Source organism: Podarcis bocagei (genome assembly GCF_964188305.1).
Source record: "Podarcis bocagei genome assembly, chromosome: 13".
NCBI classification, from domain to species: domain Eukaryota; kingdom Metazoa; phylum Chordata; class Lepidosauria; order Squamata; family Lacertidae; genus Podarcis; species Podarcis bocagei.
Window position 1 is genome coordinate 23885398 of NC_138138.1, and position 21456 is coordinate 23906853.

A 21456-nucleotide genomic window follows, 5' to 3' on the forward strand; every position below is an offset into this window, starting at 1 on the left:
ACACTCCACAAGAGAAGGTGTTTGAAAAAGGGTGAGAGGCTGCAAGCTCTGCAAGCAAGGGGCGACATAACTGGGCTCCTGAGCCCCACAGAGGTGCCGCAGAAAGGATGTAGTTGGTCAAGGGAGCCGTGGACTCAAAAAGTTTGAAAACCTCTGGTGTGAGAGATCATTATTTCAGCATTGCTACAAGGTAAGAGGGGATTAGAAAGTCTATGTCTTGTGCCTACGCTGAATAGTATGTACACATAATCATACTTGGTGCTGTTGGAGGATGCTGAAACATGCTTAGTTTGCTGCCCTCCAGGATGTGGGAGAATCACCTGGAAACAAAGGGACTGGAATGGCAAGCTTCAAAGCCAGAAATAATCAGCCTCGATAGCAAGTGACATTCATTCAGCAATTCCATTACCACTGTCCTTGTCCTATCTGCATATGTATATTAACTGTGCCAACATTCACCGAGTCTCAACAATCCTTTCCCAGCCTCTGACATCTTAGAGAAGGAACACCTTAACAATCCAAAATTATAAACCAAAGCAACTTGGACATTCATGGATATATCCTAAGTTCGCATTATCTAACTTAAGTGAAGGTTATGGACTCCTACTTCTGGAACTCCATCCAAGTAACGTGCCTGGCACCAAAAAGGTTTTGCAGACATACTTGTTTCAACTTTTTTTGGTAATCCTCTTTGTAAAAGAAAAAAAATTGACTGCAAAAAACTCCCTCTCAATCAACATAATACATTTTATGAAGTAAGTAAAACTGGATTTTAAAATTATTTTGGTATGATCCCTGCTAGTTTTTTGGAATATTGGTTTCACAGCTAATTATTAGGTTTTTTTAATGATTTTGCTTGTGTTGGGCTAAATGATGTTTTAACTGTTACTGCTAGCTGGCATTTTTGATATTCTAATATAGTAACTTTGCACTTTATATTTTAATGGAATTGCGATATGTGTTAAATTTTTCTAAGTGACCTAGATAGAATGGCCTTAAAATCATTCAAATAAATAAATAAGCAAGCACCTTTTCTCTTCTGAAATCCACAATTAAAAATTAGTTCATATAGTATCTCTGATTTATGACTCCTTTTTCAGACAACAGCAGCTACTATAACTTTATCAGCCAGAAAGACTCAGGACATTTCCATAGTCCTGGTGTTTGGGTTGTGAGGCAGCAAGGTAACAAGACCATAACATGCTGCAAGAAAACGCATCTTAGACCACTATGCTGGCCAGTCAAAGTGCTGACCACGTTTGGACAATCTGCCGGGTTAATTCAGAAGACTATCTCCCCTTTCTGCTCACCTTCACCCACTGCTCTGGCTTCACGTCTTTCAAAACCAACGTCAACTCGGGCTTGTCCATCAACACTTGCATTTTGGCATGGGTTGGGTCTTCACTTGTACAGATGCTGATGGGTATCATCCACAGAGGGTTACCATCCCCTATATGAAAAAAGAGAAGAATGCCTGACAGAACAAGGCATGGTATGGCAAACTGCCCAGCCCCACGGAAACACCCCTTTTATAGCATTAAACTCACAGCTGCTCCAAGTCAGCACAGTTGTATAGTATCAATGCAATGATTCTGCAAAGGGAAAATATCTAAGTTCCTTTAAAAAAATAATAATAATCTGAAGAGCACTTTGGAGATCTACGACTTAGATTTCAGAACAGTAGTTCTCAAGTTCAGCACTCCAGTTCAAATGAAATGATCGATTGACTTCCTGCAGACTGTAACCGAGGGAGAGATATGAATGAGGACCATTCCATGGGCTCTGCTGACATGCCAGCTCCCTTCCTCAACTGTCACTTGGTAGCAGCCACTTCATCAGGCTGCAGCAGAGAGAGATGTTAACTCCATTTGGCTCCTCCACTCCCTGAACTGTTCCCATTCCGGTGGGTCATTACAAGTACTATTATGAAACTAGGAACTGGTGTCAAAGTTTACTCATTTCCCTCTTCCTTCCTCATCCTTTTCCTTTATAGTGTTATGTCTTTTGAATTATAAGCCTGTTGGCAAGGACTGTCTTTTTCCAGTCACTTTGAAGGTGGAGGTGTCATTAAAAGCTAGGCACGAACTATTTATATGAAGATTTACTCCTTTAAACACACACATTTAGCCATATTGGGCTTTGGTTAGGCAGTGCTAAAAGTCAGAGCCGTGTGGTACCAGTTCAAGGGAGGCCTGCACCCTTTTAAGCAAGCCAACTTGGAAAGCAAGGGTGCGCTGGTGCCAATGCATCAATGCTACAACTGAATGGTTATCCTTTCACACATCCCAGATGGTTCTAATGTTTAGCTATTAAAAGTAACTACGCAGAAGGGAGACAAATGTGAGGAGGAAACACAGGATGGTTATATGTTTGTGTGAGAATGTGTGAAAATTTCTCAGGGCTGCTCTTGCCTCTGTCAACCTGAGCAAACAGCTGCTTAAGCAGAACCACGGAAAGTTCAGTGCTATCCCACTGAGTTCATTTAGCAAGCTACTCCTGGGATTGGGAAAAGTGTGAAACATTCCAATTCTTCATTACTTTCCTTTGAAAAATATTCATAAAGCTATCCAACCACCATGGTTTTCAAGCAATGAAAACTGCACAAAGAGCTTAGAAAATATATGCTCCTGCATAAACTCTACAAAACTATTCAATTCTGCTCATGAATGCTTAGATGAACTCTTACGTTCAGTCTGGCAATGAATATGAAAGAAATATTGTATTTTCAAGAGCAGCAAATAGAATGGTCATAGGAAGGAAGTACATCGCTAGGAACAAATATGAGAGCTTAATCTGCTCAGCTTAGAAAAAGAAAGGTTGAACAGGGACATAATTACACTCCACAATAAAAAGGTAAGTAGAAATGGAAGCAGTTATAGATAGCTGCAGATATAAGGCTACAAAAGCTGCATGTTAGCAAATCTAATATTGAAAGTCAATGAATGTTTTGAACTAGTGAGAGGTATGAAGTTCTGGAACAGTGAAGATAGCTTAGCTTAAGAGTATATAGTTGTGCCTCCTTCACTGGATTTTCTGTAAAATAAGGTGGGTTCTCTTACTTCTCTTCTAGAAGGGGACTACCACAATTAGCAACAGAATATCCTCTAAGTTCCTTCAGGAAGACAGGTTGAATGAGTCTCTTTCAAACCCAGCATCTGACAGTTACATTTGCCACCAGGGAAGTAATCCCTCCATCCTCACGTAGGAGGAGCCAGTGGCTTGTTTGCCTTTTCGTTATGTGCTTTCTCCTGGAACACATGGTTTTACTTGCTTGCATCAGTAATCCAGTGCTATTTGAAGCAGGGGTGGCTAACCCATGGCCCTCCAGATACTGGACTCCAGTTCCAATCAGTCCCAGCAACATGGCCAATGGTCAGGGATAATGAGAGTTTTAGTCCAGCAAAATATGGAAGTCCACTGGTTAGGCTCCTTCCTGAAGTGGAGCTGCAATCTTGACTACGTGCACTGATGACTCTGCCGTCTGGCACAGATAATGCTAAAAGGCTTTTTTTGTCCTTTCTAACTCGGTGATAAATAAGCACTAAGATACCTACCAACTACATGCCTAACAAGGGCTAAATATGTGATTTGCCAAATATGTGTGGCAACGGAGCAGCTGAGTGCAGTATCTGCAATATTGAATCCATTCTACACTAGAGTTCCGTATGCAGGGGGGGGGGGACACCATGTAAATCCATTTCTACTGCCTTCCAGAAATGTTCTGGGTACACATAGGCACTGAGTACACATTGTAAAGAAAATTTAAAGGCAGATTACAATCTTCCTAGTTAAAACATGCAGACTGTAAGAAGGAAAATAATGAAAAACTAGAACTTCAGGCTTAGTAGTTCATTTTTTTATATATAAAAAAGATCAAGTTATTTCAAACATCTAAATCCTAAAAAGGACACCTGCCTGCAGAAACTGACAGTGCAAGTGCTGTTTCCCAGAATGGTTGGTGTCACGTACAATATGGTGCGCTGCTTGGCTCCTGCTATTAGCCATCGCCTTACCACTATATGGTCCGCTGGCACAGAATTTCTTCTGGACTAGCTTCAACACTTTTTCATCTTCTCGCTGGAGTAGAGAACAAGAGGCAAGAATAGTATTCAAAGGTTTCCAATAAGATCATATGCCCAGAAGCCATCCAGCTATGAGGGCCTCATTCCTTGAATTCACAGGCCACATTAGGCTGGTCAAATGTCCAACATGCTGAACTGCTACTTCTTTCCCAATTCTCACCCCCCTCTGTTGTTGCCCTCGCATTCCCACATACCTTTTTTCTGTTGGTCCCAATGATCTCTGGTGCCCCAGTCACAGCTGCCATGTTTTCTTATGACACTGTATTGTATCACATATAATATAGCATAACCAGGACTGGGTTATCAGTGGCTACAGGTTAAGTAGGACAAATGAGATTCTAGCAAGACAGATTAGGTAGTCTGCTTGCCTGGCAAAATGTGGCCCTGGCTCAAGCTGATCCATGGTTCAGTTTAACAAACTTAAATTCTACATCAGGCCTCAGGCCTTGAATGTAAGAGGACATAATCAAATGCGTTTGGATGAGGGTCTCCAGTTAAATAACTATTCAAAGCCTCTCATGCAATGCTGCTAATAAGACTTCGGGGATATAGAGGACCAAAATGTAGACTTTTATGGCTGAATAACTTTCACCACAAAAACTGAAGTTTCTATGCTTAACCAAAACCATCCCAATGATTATTTGAGGAGTGAGTGTTGTGGCTTATAAATGAAGGCAACCACCTGAAAGATGGATATGGAAGAAAACACATCTGAGCACCCTGTTGAGTAACCAAAACCACTTCTCATCTGGGATTAGGGGACGGTGCTCCCAAACCAATAACTTAAGTGCCTTATAGCACCCTTCTTTTCAAATGAAGTAAATCTGCCACAATTGATAATTTGTACTATATGTTGTACTATATATGACTCTATGACTTTATGTTAAATTACTATTATTTTAGAGGAAAGTCATACCAAAACTTGGAATAGTGCTTAGGTCTCAGTCCTTAAGAGCATGAGTCATGACACAGGAAGTTCCTGCTGCAAATCTCAGCCCAACAATGAAATCACTGGAGAGCCTTATGAGGCACTTTTTCTGCCCCCAAAATAGCATTTGCAACATGGGACTTAAACTGGCTCCCTTTAGAGAGTTACGTCTAATGAATACATAAGTACTTGTACTTTGGAAAATGTTGTATAATGTCACATTAAAAATGAATATGGCTATTCTTCTAGTGTTTAGAAAATTGAGGCTTACTATACCATTTACATTTCCCATCTTTTGCCACACCCGACTCATGTTTTCTCAACCCTCTCCCATAAATCCTGTCCTCTACTCTACTGCTTCATCCATTTTGTTTTTAGTTGCAGCTCCAGGTAACAATTTAGGATAGTTTCCTTCCTGCATTTACAAGCTTGTTATTTTTGGTGGGGAAAACCCAAACACAGGCAAAAAATTCCTTATCTAAGATTTTGAAAGTTATCACAGCAATGCACTGTTAAAAACAGCCTGCTGCACAAAGCACTGGAGGAGCAAGGGCATTCTAGGAAAGCAACTCATTCATCTCACACCTTTAGCATCTGCTATTCTTCCTCAGAGGAATCAGATGCAGGGGTGGGGTGGGGCACAGGAGAAACAGAATTAGGGGCATGCTTCCAAATGGACTTCAGAATTTGGAGAATTGTCCACAAACAGAGAAACAGAATTTGTGTACAGCTTCCAAATGGACTTCAATGGCAAGTCCAAATTAAGCAACAAACCATTTCAAAGCTGTACTGCCTGGGCTCCCTTATTATAACTGCTTTCTAGAGAGCAGCAAAAATATTTCTCATCTGGCTCTCTCTCAACCTCATTCTAGATTCTGTATTATTTAAATTGTTTTCATGTTTTATTTATAGACATCCTAGGACTGACAAGCAGGATAGAAATGTTTCAATGACGAAAATAATCTGTAGGAGCATCACTGGTTGTTTAATAAGTTGGTGAGGCTCATTTGATATCAGGACAAAACTGACCTTTGGTAACATTGGCCCAGCCCTGTGGAATGTTCTCAATCAGCAGATGTATTCTTTATTTGCTGAAAAGTTCGCTGAAAACTTTTCTTTGCCACCAGGCTTATGTGGACAATTAAAAAAAATATTTTCTTTAATAATTAGCTGGTGATCTATTTTAATCTTTCTAAAAATGTGTATTTTATTGATTTTAAGTTACAAATAAATTAGATCTAAGAAAGAAGAAAATGGCTTAATTTTTATGTGTTTTTATTGCAAATTGTTGCAAATCGCTTTGCTATTTTTAAATGAAATTACGGCGTGCAAGCATTTTAATAAATAAAAAATAAAGAACATCTCAGAAGGAATTTGCCAACTTTGTTATCAGCAAGGGATTCTAGAGCTGAGGTTTTTGGTAATCCATGAATCCATGTAAACAGATGCACCAAACTGTATCAGTAGTTTTGATGTAGCAGTCCGTGTTAGGAATTTAAGACTTTCTGGCTATGAAGGCAACTACTGAAAGTTCATGTGAGCAATGCTTAAGCAAGAGAAGGAGTAGCTGAATCCAGGTGTGAGGCTTCAGTACCCTGCATCTTCATTCCTCATTTGTTCCAGAAATAGAACACAAAAATATACAGTATTAGCTTGATTTGCACAATTTACCCATCATTGGATTTTTAAGTGCAGAGTATATAACCATCAGTATTACCACCAATGTCTACACTAACTAATCAATTCAGTTGCTCCCACAAGTGATGCTAGGAAAATGTGCTTGCAAATCTGCTTTATTTGCATAATCTATCCAGTTTAGTCAACCATTCCAATTAGGAATACATTTTCTGCCTTTGCCCTCTCTAAAATATCACAAATTTTATGAAGTCTTCAATATCACAGTAAGAACATGTAAATTCAATGTTTTTGAAATTTTGACTCATTTATTCAACTTAGATGCTGGTGACGTGTGAATGCATGCATGTGTTGTGTTTGACAGAAAATGCGTAATTCAGGCATCAAGCTCAACCATGGTTCAGGAAGCGTAAGTGCGGTATGACATGATGTCTCCAATAACACACCACGGTTTGTGATCAAGTTAGAAAACTACAGTTTCTAGTGTGTACACAAAATACTATTCAAGCTAACTAAGGTTTGGTATAATATTTGAACTGACAGCCAGAAGTTACAGCTGCTGTTCCAGAGGGCCCTTTCCAATAGAGAGATGGGAGTGACGAGCAGATGGAAAACAAATGCAGAGATACTAGGTCTAAACTGGGATTTGTGTCTATGTTTGAAAGCGCAACCATTTTGCATGTTGTCTCAACTGAGCCACTATAAAAGTAAGAAAGTAATATACCTACCTGTTCTGCCTCCACATAAACAAGTGGAAACCCCATTTGCTTGGTCCATGTATTCATCACAGCAGCAATAGGTTTACCACTCGATTGTTCCAGGCTTTCCCAAAGATCCTCTGTGGAAGGAAAAAAAACTCACATGAAAATGCTCCCCCAACTAGTAAGCAGCTGCAGTTTCATTAATACCAACACACAATTCTCTACAATTCTACTGCTGTTAATAATTTTAAAATTTTTTTAATGCAAAGAGTAATTTCCAAACAATTTGTTCACAGCTCCAACAAGTTATTTTGATAAGGCAAGCAGCCGTTACTCCCATGAAACCAATGGGGGGAAAGGGAGTGAAACCCTACAGGGGGATTTGCTTCCCTTATCCAACTCTTCCTAACCACCAATCTACATACAGCTACAGCATCAGGACCCTCTCAACTCAATGCTGTTTCCACTTTCAAACCTCCTACTTGGAGCCAGTGAGAATACCCCAGAAATAAAAGTTATCATTACAGCAATGGAAATGTCTTTGGTATCACAGTTTTAAGCTATGACAGCACCCCAAATTACTAGGCCCATGTTTTCTAGGGATGTGCACTTAGAAAAAATGTTTTGCTTTCCACTCATTATTGTCTCAATACTTTGACTTCACCCCCACAGGCTCGCTCCTCCATTGTCTTCTGAGACAGACGGATGCTAACAATGATTGTCTTATTTCATTTGTTTCATTCATTTCTCCTTTGTTATGGTTCTACACTGACTGCAGTGCTGATCCAGCCTGTTTTCTGGTGCCTCCATTTCTTAAATGAAACCCAAATATCATGAAAACTGCAGGTGCTTTACACAGATTGCAAAAAGGGTTCCCAAAAGCTACTATGGGGTGCTATTCTCTAAGCTTCCCAATGTGTTATGTTTCAGACTGGACAGTTTTCATGTCTTGCCACTTTTAGAAGACTCCAGGATTACCTCACTCCTGGCTTCCTACAGAATATTCCCTTGATATATCCTTTGCTAAGCAATGTAATGCCATGTGCATGCTGATCTCAGGGTCTTCTCCACATGGTTTCTGGCTGCTCCAGAGCCAGGAAAAATAGGCTGGCTCAAATCCAGTGGCTCTCTCTTGTAGTCCTGATGAAGCCAGCACTTTGCATGTGGTGAAAACAAAGGCTCTGGATTGGACCTATAAAAAGGTGCACAGTCTGTGCAGCGTGCTGAGCAACTATTAGGAGAATTGCCTGCAGGCTGGAGATTCACCGGTTTCCGAATTCTCCCAGTTAGAAGCTGCCCAAGGGGAATGGATTGCACTGCCCTGTTTCCCTTCCTTTAAAGGCGGGTGGGTGAGAGGGAGGTGAAATCCAAGAAGGGGTTGAAAAGAGGGAAGTAATCAACGTACCCTGAAACAGTCCAAGGAAGTAGTAGAATGGGGGGAGGGGACCAGTTAAATTGCAGGAAAAAACCAAGAAAATTCCATCCGAGCAAGGAAAAGGAAGTAGGTAAAAAAACCCAACAACCCACATGTCTTCCATTCACTGAATTTGTTCAGTGCTGAAGGCAGGGATGGTCTGGAAACTATGGGATGCCTCCTCCCCGCAAGATAGCATTGACACATGACCCTGCCTGATCAATCGGAGGAAGAGCATCCCAGAATAAAGACTGTCCTCCAGGAGCCTCTGGGGAATTAAAGGATTTTGCTTCTCCCATTCAGTTTTGTACTTTTCATTCATTTCTCTCAAGAGCTTAATTAGGAACTAATGGTTTTGTTTTAAATTTCTTTTAGAAATGAATACACACCTGTACTACGATGGATCTGGCTATTGCTTTGGTTTTTTTTTTTATTTAAAATGTATCTATATCACTACGCACTGAAGTCACATAAAGAGGTTCACAACAATTAAAACAATATAAAATCTAAATTAAAAAGCAAATGTAACACTGAAAATAAAACAGCAAAGCAGCAGTTAATTCCCATAGGCCAACTGAAACTGGAATACATTTGCATACTTCTGCATCTGCAGACAGCAGAGTTATGACCAGTTAAGCCTGCACTGATCAATGCATTATGTTAACATGGGTCTTAAAAACTGCCAGGAGTCCCACAAAATCCAGAACATCTCGTATGGGTTCTGAAGTGCATCAGAAATCTCTTCGCAGTCCTGTCTTTCTGACTGCCAGTGACATTCTGGAATTATTTGGCTGTTCAGTGTTCATTGATGCTGGTCTGTCAGCAAGAAAATAGGCTGCTGCCAGGCTGCTTCACAGCTTGTGCCAGGAATTCTTTGATTATGCTTCTTCCTGATCTCACTTGGGCTTCTCATTTGTTTCTCTTTGTCCCTTCTGTGAGCTTACATTCTGAGGCGGTTTGTGTGCCCAGACTTCATTTCTGTTTCCCTGCCTGCTCCCATCGTTCCACGCTGGCTTCTCTAATCCCAATTCTGTCCAAGCAGCTAGGCTGCTTGTGTTCTAGCAAGTTCCTGAGAAATTGGAAACTGTCTGCAATGTACGGGTATGACTTGTCAATGCACAAAAGGAACAACTCAGATCTGTTAGGGAAAGCGCAAGTTCAAGCTGACAACATTTAAACGTTTAGTTAAGTACTTAAATTCCACTTATTTCAAGAGAATGTAGCTATGTGCCTCAGTTCTCTGTGCTGTAGCCAATATATTTCCCAAGGAAGTGGGAAATTACTGAAATGTTGCAAAAAAAGAAAGGGGAAAAAGCTAACATCTGAACTGGCTTTGAGTTGCCATACACCTGCCAGTTACATTCTGATGGAAAATAACTGCTGACAGAACTTCCTCCTCTCCCCCCACAAATCCTTTTGCTTGAAGAGAAGCTGGAATGCAAAGAGCCACACAACTTGTTTGCAACACCCAATTGAGTTTTGGGTTTGCCTTGTTAGAAGGAGAAGACTCCCTCCCCCAGGGGAATCTACTTTTGAAATGGGAGGGGACTTTGAAACGACAATTTGTGATATGGCTTGAGGTTCTGCTGTTCAGCCAAAGCTCCCTTTAAATAATGTCAAGTCCCTGAGCAAGTCAAAAGCAGCTCTTCAGATTGATGGCCAGAAATACTACTGAATACTTGGAACAGCAACCCCAAAAAGCATCAACAGGGTGCAATCCCTCCCTTGGCAGAGAGGTATAGTTTCAGCTCTCTGTTCCGTACAGCACCAACTATATGACTGTATTACATATATTAAGAGCAGTAAAAGCAAAATGAGCTTCTTCCCATTCCATCGTCTTATTATTGATTTTCAGACATTTAATTCATGTATGATCATGGGGGGCGGGGAGTTAGCAGAGGAATTAATAGAAGATCAGCTTGCATCTGGGTCAGGAAATAAACAAGCCACGTTTCCAATTCAGAATCTGACCTGGGTTTTCCCCAAAGTAAATTTAGCCTAGTACTACTGCAAATTTCCAGATGGTCAGAGTAAAGTATTGTGAGAAGGATCACACACTCATACAGATATAGTTTGATAGGAAACACTTTGCTGGTGAACTTCCCTGCATTTCAGGCAGAAAAAAATTATCACTGGGGGATGCAACTTCTCTGTGTAATGTAATGTTCTGGGGACAACGAAAGAGAGAGTACAAACACAACAGCCAATTACCTGTAGCTGCATTCTTATGTTGAAACTTGGTAAGGTAGAGGTGCATTCCTTTCCGGAAGTCCTATGAATGTAATATTTTTATTTTGTTAATATAAACAACTTCAAAATTAGCTTATCACTGGATGGGACTGGAATGTAATGTGTTGTTTTCCACCAAACTATTTATCCTTTTCATGAGCTAACAGGGTTTTTTTGGCAAACCCAGATTAAATTTGTGCACCATCCTTGCACTCTTCTAGTAGCAGGCAGTCCCTTAAAACTGGCATATTGCTGAGGAACAGAGTCACAAGCTTCTGCAACAGGAATTCACTACTTAATTTAAGAGTGCTGGAACATGTGAAACTAAATAATGTGACATTTAGATAGGCTTTGAGCCTCTACACTATTAAGCCCCAATACCAATTTTTAGATCCTTCCAATCCTGTGGCAACTCCTAACCACTTTAACTTAACCTTTCTGCTGCTCACAGATATTTTGTGCTATTTGCAACCATTCTGATGCATTAATGGTTGAAAGCCAGTTGAAAAGCATTCAAAAAACGTTTCAAAACGTTTTAAACATTAGTTGAAAAATAAGGAACCTTGAAATTGCAAAGTCCACTTGGGCACTTAAATGGTTAGTCTGATTAAAATCAGTATTGAAAAACTTTATCTGCTTTTCATTTCATACTATAATAATTATTCTTTCACTGCAAAATGCATTTACAAATGTATTTTAAAGTGGTTAATTTTAGAACAGCCATATGTGAGCAGCTTTTTGGAATACTGAATTAAGGAAGATTAAAACAGTGTTAACTAGGCAGCTTCAATATAATTTTAATGATTAAAAATGACAAAATTGAAAAGCATGAAGTCTGGTATTGACTTAGAATTCAAATCATACATACTACGCCATAAAAAACAAGAGGCGTGGACAGCAGGTGAATGCAGGGTGCCTATTTACATAACATGTAAAATTGTGACTTGCTCTTGTGCCCCACGTGTTGATTCTACACACCAGAGAATTTTGGGAACCGACCCAAATCCAATTCTGGGAACCAACCAAATCTTCCCAAAAGTGATCGAGAGTAAGAATTTCAGCTAAGGCAAATAAAGATCCTGGGTTGCGTCCAGGTGTATGGAGAATATTTAATATAATAAGGGTCACAATTAGCCACTATAGAGTAATGGAACCAACATCGAATCATAGAATTGTAGAGTTGGAAGGGACCCCAAGGGTCATCTAGTCCAACCCCCTGCAATGCAGGAATCTCAGCTACAGCATCCATGACAGATGGCCATCCAACCTCTGCTTAAAAAGCTCCAAGGAAGGAGAGAGATATACAGAGATAGGATCTGAATGTCAGATGCTAAAGACAAAGCTAAGGAGAAGGCCACCACTTTCATGTTTTGCTGCTCAACTCCCAGAGGTATCTGGTTGTGCAGCTGCTGGAAACAGAAAGCTGGACTAAATGGACCTTTGCTTGATCCACCAAGCTCCTCACCACACAACCCTTTCTACATAAAAGAACACAGAACATCCACAGTTACCCTAGATGTCAGTGGCAGTAAAGTTATAGATTTACCTCATCCCCAACGTAGTCATGTAGCATTCGAATTACTGACGCACCCTTGCTGTAAGAGATTGCATCAAATATTTCATCTACTTCAGATGGATGGCCCACATTGACCTGGGGTGAGAAAGGCAACAAGTCATCAGAAGAGACCACATTTGACTTGCATCTCCAGTTATAGATTTACGAAGCAGTGTTAAGGCAACTAAATCATTAAGTCTCTAAGATAAAGCATTCTTGGTTGCTTTCCTCCGGAGCCCCAGCCCGTTATCAGAGGAAGAATTTCTAACAATGAGAGAGCATGCGGCAAAGCATATGCAAACTCCACTGATTGCAGCAGTTGGCACTCACTTCAATAGGGTGACTGTTGTCTAAGGCATCCAGCTCCTGAGCTCGTGTATAATCGGCAGAAACAAATTGTGTCCAGATATCGTATTCTGGAAAACAATGGTCCACACAGAGGTACTCAATCCAGGATGCAAAGCCCTCATTGAGCCATAGATGGGTCCACCATTCCTACGAAGAATTGAGAAAATTGCTGATACTAAAAGCAGAGCATCAGAGCATCAAGATAAAAGGACAAGGAGTTGCCATTGGTCTCTGAGATCTCAGGTCTCCATCACTGAAACCTCTGATTCTCTTAGAGATGTGGAACTCCTTACTAACAGGTGCAAATATTGTGCAATTCTGTGTACGAGAAGAAAAAAACACAGAATTCGGCATTCTATAAAATAATGCAAGTTGCAAACTTGCAAAAAGCAAGTTTCTAGTCCCCACACCTGAAAAACTAGGAAGACAACACTTGATGAAATCTCAGAAGTATCCTGGGGGGGGGGAGTGAGATGGCTGCAGTATTGTGGGGAATAAATCAAATGGGAACATTCTCCATCAGCCACTGAAGGAATGCCTTTGTTTAGTAGGCTAAGATTTTTAACAGAAATGGGAAACACAATACAAGTGAAAGCTGCAACACAGTAACTGTTCTCTGTGCAGAATGAAATGCATCAAGTAAGAATGAACCCCACCAGTGGATAAGATAGATAGATAGATAGATAGATAGATAGATAGATAGATAGATAATACTTTATTCGGCTATAAGCCCACAAGGTAAAAAACCATCAATAAATAAAATAGCATTTTACATTCTAAAATATCAACTAAAATATTTCAACGCATACTCTCCTTGACCTTACATACAATCTCTAGATGTACCATATTGTGGCCTTGATTATAAAGATGGTGGATAGAGATTACTAGATTTTAATAGTCATGCAGCATTCCATTCAGTGGATAAGAAATAACTAACGGAATTCTACATAAACTCAATCTGAATTTGATGTTGGGGTGGGGAGGACGGACAGAAATTCCCAACTCTACCGCAGCTTCAAGTAGATCAGGTTTCAAGGTAAAGTTCTAGGGCTTCAATGCTCAGAAGCATTACCAGGATTAATGCAAGTGAGGACAATGATGAAATCCACGCTAACCACACTTTTCAATTCCCCCCTCCCACGACCTAGAAAATATTCTCCTTTTACACATTTTTGTGGTCTTTGAAAGTTTCATCTAGGCAGTCAGTCAGCCGAATGCAGGCCTGCAAGGCAAACTGAGCCACGTAGCAATAATTGCTGGTCACGTGATTTGCAGCTGAAGGGAAGAGGGTTAAAAAATCCTGCCTTACCACCCCTCTTAGCACCCTCCAACTTCAATGTTCAATGTGTTGTCTTTCAAACCTATGTTCACAGATACCAGAAATGGGCTTTTTTCTTTTTCTCTTTTTTTTAAAGCTGAAATTCTCAGAATATTTGAACATATTCTGTTGTTCTCTCAAGGAAACTCAGAGAAGCTTCTAAGTGACTTACAGGCAGCCTCCCATGCAGACCAGGGCAATACCTACTTATCTTAAAAAAAACCCTGTCCCATCTTATGGTCTTAAACCAGTCTCTATATGAACTTTATGCATGTATAATTCAGAATGCTGGTTTATAGAACCCAGACAAATTTCTGTGCTTTGCACAGTGGCAGCACTGTAGCCCGTGAGGTTAATCTAATGCATGATTATTGCTAATTGGGGATACAGAGTCAGTTAGGGGGTGGAGAAAAATAGATTTACTTATTTTTAAAGAGGCATAATTGAAAGAATGGAAAAGAAGACAATGCAAGACACTTGTCTGCAAAATCAAAAATAGACATTACAATAATACCTGCTTGATTAATGTGGTACGAACATTGAATCTCACAAACTAAGAAGTGGTGCATACACTATTCCAAACAGAGACAGGATAAAGTATGAACTGCATGAGCCATGTGCACTATTGTTAGGCGCACAGTGCATGAAAATCTACCAGTGCAGCCACACTCTCAAGTACAACTGAGAATCTTTGCAACCGTAATGGGGAAGAAGAATGCAGGAATTTTATTTAGGGATTGAGAACCAATAGCATTATTGGCCAACATCTCATGCCTTTTCATCCCTTTTCTGTGAAAATAATCTCATTAGCTCAGGACTGTGGTGCCTGCTGAAGTCTAACACTAGCACACCAAGTGTGATGGAACCATTTCTTTCTGTGGAAAGTGTCTGTGCTTAACACCAGCAAGCCATGCCAGACATGCAAGCAAAAATAGTGTATTGAACTCATGCAAAGAGAAAGAAAAGTTGGCACACAAGTTGCTGGGCTTTTTTTTTTTAAAAAAGGGGGGGAGAGCTACTTTGATTTGATAAATGGATTTGAAAAGCCCATAGAGTCAGGTAAATACTGCTGCATGCTTTGTTTTGGCTGGGTTTATAGAAAAGGTCAGCCTCTCTCCAGAGTCCCTCCTTCATTTCATAGAAGAGCTGGTTAGTCACACAAAGCTGCCTCTGCCATGTTTCCAACTGCCCTGGTGGCATGTCAACTGCTAAAAATATGCCACTGGTTTTGTGAATAATGTTTTTCCATTTCAACAAGTTCTACTGTAGCAATGGAGAGGTCATGTGACAAAGAAGGAAAGGTGGCCTGCCAGTAATGAAGGGGTGGGGGGAATGACATACAAAAAATTAAACTGAAAAGAAAAGAGGTTAAACTTCCCTCTCATTTGCAGGTAAAGTTATCTTGTGGGCGCCGATTATGGAGACGATGGGAGGAAAAGAAAGCTATTCCCCTAGCTCTTAAGGCAGGGATGGAGAACCTTTATCCCTCCAAATACTGAACTACAAATCTCATCAACCTGGCCATGGTGAATGACGCTGATGGAGTTAGGAGCCCAAACAATATAAATAAATATTTGTAAACCACTTAGAGATTTAGTATTAAGTGGTATATAAACAGATGAAATAAATAATAATCAAACTGGAAGGCCACAGGTTCACCATTCCTGCTGTAACATATGGAAATTCAAAAAGCACCCTGAAACGTCACAGAGAGAAATCCTTTTCCACAAGTGGATAGTACTTGTTGGATTTGAATGTTAAGTTTATAAATAGGTCTGTATTTAGTGATTTTACACTAATACCACTGAGGTATACCTAATTGTTGTCTAACTCAGCATCCTAAGAATTTCAGCTCCCCACACGTTTAAAAGACTTTATAGCTGCAAAGATAAGCTTGTAAATGTGTGGATCACCCCATATGCCAGAAGAAGCATCAGTTCCCTTCATAGATCCTCTCCCCATGGATACTAATTTCAGAATTATGAAAAATATCTGCAAGTCTGGTGAATTTGCAGACTTGCACAAATCAGAAGTTTCTGACCTGCCTAGACTTGCAATGGGTGAGGGGGATCATAATGGTATTTGGGTTAAGCAGTTAACGCAAGTGTGAGGTTTTAACCATATTATTAATTATTTATTTAATTCAATGCTTTATTATGCATTATGGCACATTCCTTCGCATTGCTGGGCATTGTGAATCCTAGAGGAGAGCAGACAAAATCTTCAATGGTAGTGCACAACGTTTCTCCCTATAGCGTCTCATGAGGCAACCTGTGGGCCACATCTAACCCACTGAAAATCTCCAGGTGCTGCTGATGCCCCAATACTGCTGTTTTTCCTAATAATACTCTGCATAGGCAGACATGCACATTTGCAGTACCATACGAAAACATGAGGCATCTGCTGTGACCATGAGCAGATACACTCAGGACAAGTAATAGGCGGGAAACTGAGTAACCTTGATCTAAGCCCAGAGCAAGGGAAAGTCAAATACAATTTTTGTACCATAGTCACAAGGTTCCCAAACCACTGGTGAGCAAGCTCATGGCCCACGACGAGAGCCACCCATTGGCGGGAGGAGGAACAGGAGTTTTTGGGATCTATCAGCAGTGCAGTTTCCCTGTATATGAGAAAGAACAGAGACTGAAGCAAGGTGACTTAGAGAGAAAAGCACATTTTTTGAAATCAATCAAGCTATCAAACTCATCTAAACAAGAGTGCTTCATGCTTATAGGTGAAAACAGCAAGGTTAACATTTCATATCTGCTAGGATGCAGCAAAGAGTATTTTTCCTCAGAGGGAAAGGAGGGAAGACAGCACCATCACCACCTACCCCTCAAAAATGCATCTCATTTAAAAATAACTGGTCTGAAAAAAGGCAGCTCAGCAAATAACTTTCCTCAGTTACACGTCAGTTTGATGTGTTCATTTCATAAATTATCACAAAGCTACCAACTATTTGTTCAACCCCGCAAGAGTTCACCAACAAAAACTCTCTACAAAAGGACCTATTATATAATGATTTTTTGGATTTGGGATGTTTTACTAATTGGCATAACCAAAGCATGGAAAGAGGCTTCCAGGTCATTACAACTCCTAAAACTCTGCAACTCTCCAGACCTATTTATTAGGACCCCATTATCCACTCTTAGCTAAAGCGTTAACATGGTTGCTCCACAGTAACCTCCTGGTGCCTTGAAATTTGCCCCACATTAATGAGATTGCAGTTGCCATGTTGAACGCCAGAGATATAGGTGCCAGTATTCCAATACTCTGTGTAACAGGGACTGAACTAAAAGGGTGGGCTCTATTATTATTATTATTATTATTATTATTATTATTATTATTATTATTATTATTATTTTAATACTATTGCTGTGTTCTTTAGCTCAGTGCACGCAGGGATACAAAAGAGGAAGCCACAGATCAACAAGGCATGACTTCTTTAAAATGAGGCACACAGAGTGAATAGAAAAGCTTACTCTAGAACTGACACACAGAAAAAGGATACAAGGTGAGTTGTGCTCAGGGGCACTACCACTCCACACCAATATGTTTCAAAGTCTCCTAGTCACACTTCAATCTAGCTACCAGGGAATAATTTTTAAAAGGGCTTTTTCAAGAAGAGACTGGAAATCAAACCCAATGATCACATGATTGTGTACAAAAAAGTAAAAGCTCTCTTATGCTCGTTGCAAAATTTTGCAAAGTTGTCTCTGGTCTACACCTCTTTTTTTCCAGTGGGAGCAGTGACAGGCTGGGCAAATGGCCAAACTATGTTCCATCTGCTCCATTTGAACATTCATTTGGTTAGCACAGAGCCATCGTAACTAGGGCTGCTACAATTAAATAATCAGTTAACACTGACTGATTAAACGGGGGTAGATTTTTAGTCACTCAGCAGATTTTTTATAAATTTATTGTTTTTTACAAATACTTCAAAAAACGGCAGATGGGAAATGCTTTTTATGAATGAAAGTTTGGGAAATGGTGGGAAAGGAACAAATGATTCTTTTTTCTTTTGTCCTGAAAGCCTTTTAGAGGGATGGCTGGTCAAGAAAAAATACAGTATCTACATAGGGGGGAAACTGCTCTGATTCAATGGTCAAAGATATAGGAACAATGGCAACGAGAGAGGAAGTCAGAGACTTTGTGTTATTATAGCCTACCAAATGCCTTCTGATGACCTGGGCTAGAGTTATTTTAAATCAAAATATTTTAAAGGGCACACTTGCCATAGCTGTACCAGATCAGAAAGGTGGCGGTAGAGTGAGCTCAGTTACCACTAACCATTTTGCCCAAACTGGTTTTGCCCAAACTTTCCAGCAATGGTGGAAAGATGTTGGAGACCACCAAAGGTCACAATAATTTGCATGGGAGAGGGAAGGAGATCAAAATTTCAAAAATAATTGGCAAACTGGAAGAATGGGGTTCAGTCCATAGAAAGATATGGCACTAGTGTTCTGATATAAAGGAACCTCCCTATGTTCTTACTGTAAGATAAGGCCCACCCACGAACCCGAGGAGTTTGCCTGGCAGCTTGAAACAATTTGGAAACAGCAGGATGGGTTGAGAAAAAGAATGCACAGGCCCAAAGACTGCCATAAATCTGGGGCGAAGGCGTTAGGAATGCAACAAAGATAGATCAGATGGAGTGTGTGTGTGTGTGTGTGTGTGTGTGTGTCAGAGAGAGAGAGAGAGAGAGAGAGAGAGAGCACTAGGCAGCAAGGAAAACTTGGTATATTACTTTAGAACTACAAGTTGAACTAAAAGTTGCACGAATATCTTTTCTAAGGGTATAATGCAGAGACTCATCCCCCCATACAGTTTTTCTTCAACTGCAACAGTTTTTCCATCTATAAGATGCCCCCATGTATAAGACCCTATTTCTGGGGACTCAGATTTAAGAAAATGGGGGGGGATCCATGTATTTTTGACCCTAATTTTTGACATTATTTTTTAGGGGAAAAACCTAGTCTTATACACAGAAAAATAGCGTATATCTTACAAAATGCACACTGAACGCCTGCTGTTTGACACTTTTGCATAAGGAGCTTATAACTTTAAAAAATGGGAATCTCCGAAAGGACAAAAACCATACAGATTTTTTCCCCCACTTTGCAGCTACAAAAGTTTACCTGCTCAACTTGAAAATAAAGTGAACTTCCAATTCTCTAAATGGGTGCAGGGCGAAATACTGGTGTGCTCTTGATCACAATTAAGTTAAATATGGAAGTTCTGATACTGACGGTGATTGTGGTTAAGCAGCATTTGAAACCAACTTAGAACTCTGAATTCAACTCCTGATCAGCTAACCCTGCTTAGCCTCAAATATAGTGAGCATCAATGTCAATGGAAGTTAACTGTGGTTGAGGAGAAGGGTAAGTTCATTTCCGAGAAGAGGTATAGGAGAAAACATGCAACTCACAATTTGTTTGTGATATCTTAACCACGGTTATGAGAGTGGTAGTGCTCACACACAACACAAAACCACAGTTTGAGTACGCGGTCTTGTGTGCTCCCTGTCTACCCTCTTTAATCACGGAAGATTGGAAGCCTTTGCTTCTGCTTTCAGATACATGCATTTTCTTGTGTCTAAACTGACAATTGTGGTTGGTGCTACCTATGGTCTACTGTGGCATACACATATCACCAACAACAGCCTGAAGTTGGCTTGTTTCAGTAAACTTTAGTTTGTTTGTGTTCAGACAGAAATAGAAATTGGCTACTTGAAAATGGAAGCAAAAGCCTACAATGTCATTGTGGCCATGATAGTGCAGAAGAGGAGAGCCTATGACCCGTAAGTATGGAATACTAAACTTTGTGTTGGCATTATGTGTGATTGTAACTTGTGTCTGTGTTGGGCCACAGAAGGGTGGAAGAAGATACAAACAAAGGATCTAAATGAAAGGTGCTGCATTTTTAAAATAATGTAATATTCTTGAATATTGTGGCTTTATAAAGCTCTACTTTTCTGAGGGATATGCTCAAATACCTATTTTTGTGGAAACTTCAACTGCGCAAAATGGAAAATAATTTTGAGGAAATTACCAAACAAGCCCAAATCATTACAGCTTTCTACACTATATCTGATAAAACGTGGAAAAATTAGTCAACAAAGGACACGGAAGGGAGGAAAGACAGTATTTAACAGCATACCTATAAGTAACAAGGCCCCAGTTCTCCATGGCACCTTTATAAAATAAATACAAAGGTTTATTGATATTGATACACACAACCATCTCCTAAAATGTTTTACAATTCAAATAAAACTCAGAGGTAACACAAAATACTTTACCAGCTGCAAAGTCTGCAATAGCTATGAGATCAATTTTAGGGAGAGGGTAAGGAACATTGAAGTAATCCTTATAAAAAGGCAGCGTTTTAGCAGCAACCTAAGGGGGGAAAGGAGAAAAATGAGAGAGAGCATGGTGTGTTAAGTCAAAATAAAGAAGACCTGTTAACTGACTTTAAGACACTGTGCTTTAGCTTTTACTCCTAAGCCAACTGCAGTTGTTGTTAAAACTATGTCAACTCTGGCCTTTGCCAAATCTACACACATGACATGTTTACATAAAGGAACACGCGTGTTCTGATGAATATCTGCAAAAAAGAGAGGCCTGAACAAATTCCAAAACTATCTAAACCCTGCACCAAAGAGGACTTAATCGTTGCCCAGGGGACAGGGGTAAGGGTTTTAAAGCCATTTTATCTGCCCCCAGGGACATACCTAATCAAATTTGAAGAAGTATGTGTATCCACAGTTTAACCCATAAGGAAAAAAAGGTTAACAGAAAGTTCACAATTTATCACTTCATCTCTTCCCCAGCTCCACCCAATCACACAAGCTGTAAATATCTGAAGCCTGAATAATTAGGTGACGCTAAAAGATTATGGAGCTAACCATTTATAAGTTGTTCAGCTTAGGTGACAATATATGCCCTACTTCCAACCAGTGCCTGGAAAACAAAGTTCCCCCTGCCACAGCATGAACATCAGAAGTTGCTCAAGTCAGGCCTTATGCAAAATTCATCTAGGCCAGGCTTCCTCAAACTCGGCCCTCCAGATGTTTTGGGACTACAATTCCCATCATCCCTGACCACTGGTCCTGTTAGCTAGGCATCATGGGAGTTGTAGTCCCAAAACATCTGGAGGGCCGAGTTTGCCTATGCCTGATCTAGGCTAATACAGTGGAACCTCGGTTTTCGAACATAATCTGTTCTGGGAGTCCGTTCAACTTCCGAAA

The 21456-nt window shown here is 40.2% G+C and overlaps 1 protein-coding gene across 2 annotated transcripts in view; it reads right to left on the reverse strand.

Annotated features, from left to right (window-relative positions):
- NPEPPS (aminopeptidase puromycin sensitive) overlaps positions 1-21456 on the reverse strand; it is a 70596-nt gene that overhangs the window by 11497 nt on the left and 37643 nt on the right. For both annotated transcript variants that reach the window (XM_081166155.1, XM_081166154.1), the window contains exons 7-15: positions 20509-20605; positions 20370-20403; positions 16716-16830; positions 12875-13039; positions 12536-12640; positions 10972-11032; positions 7374-7483; positions 4014-4077; positions 1311-1450 (exon numbers count right to left, since the gene is read on the reverse strand). In XM_081166155.1, the coding sequence (XP_081022281.1) occupies positions 1311-1450; positions 4014-4077; positions 7374-7483; positions 10972-11032; positions 12536-12640; positions 12875-13039; positions 16716-16830; positions 20370-20403; positions 20509-20605 (891 nt within the window). The remainder of the gene's footprint in view (positions 1-1310; positions 1451-4013; positions 4078-7373; positions 7484-10971; positions 11033-12535; positions 12641-12874; positions 13040-16715; positions 16831-20369; positions 20404-20508; positions 20606-21456) is intronic.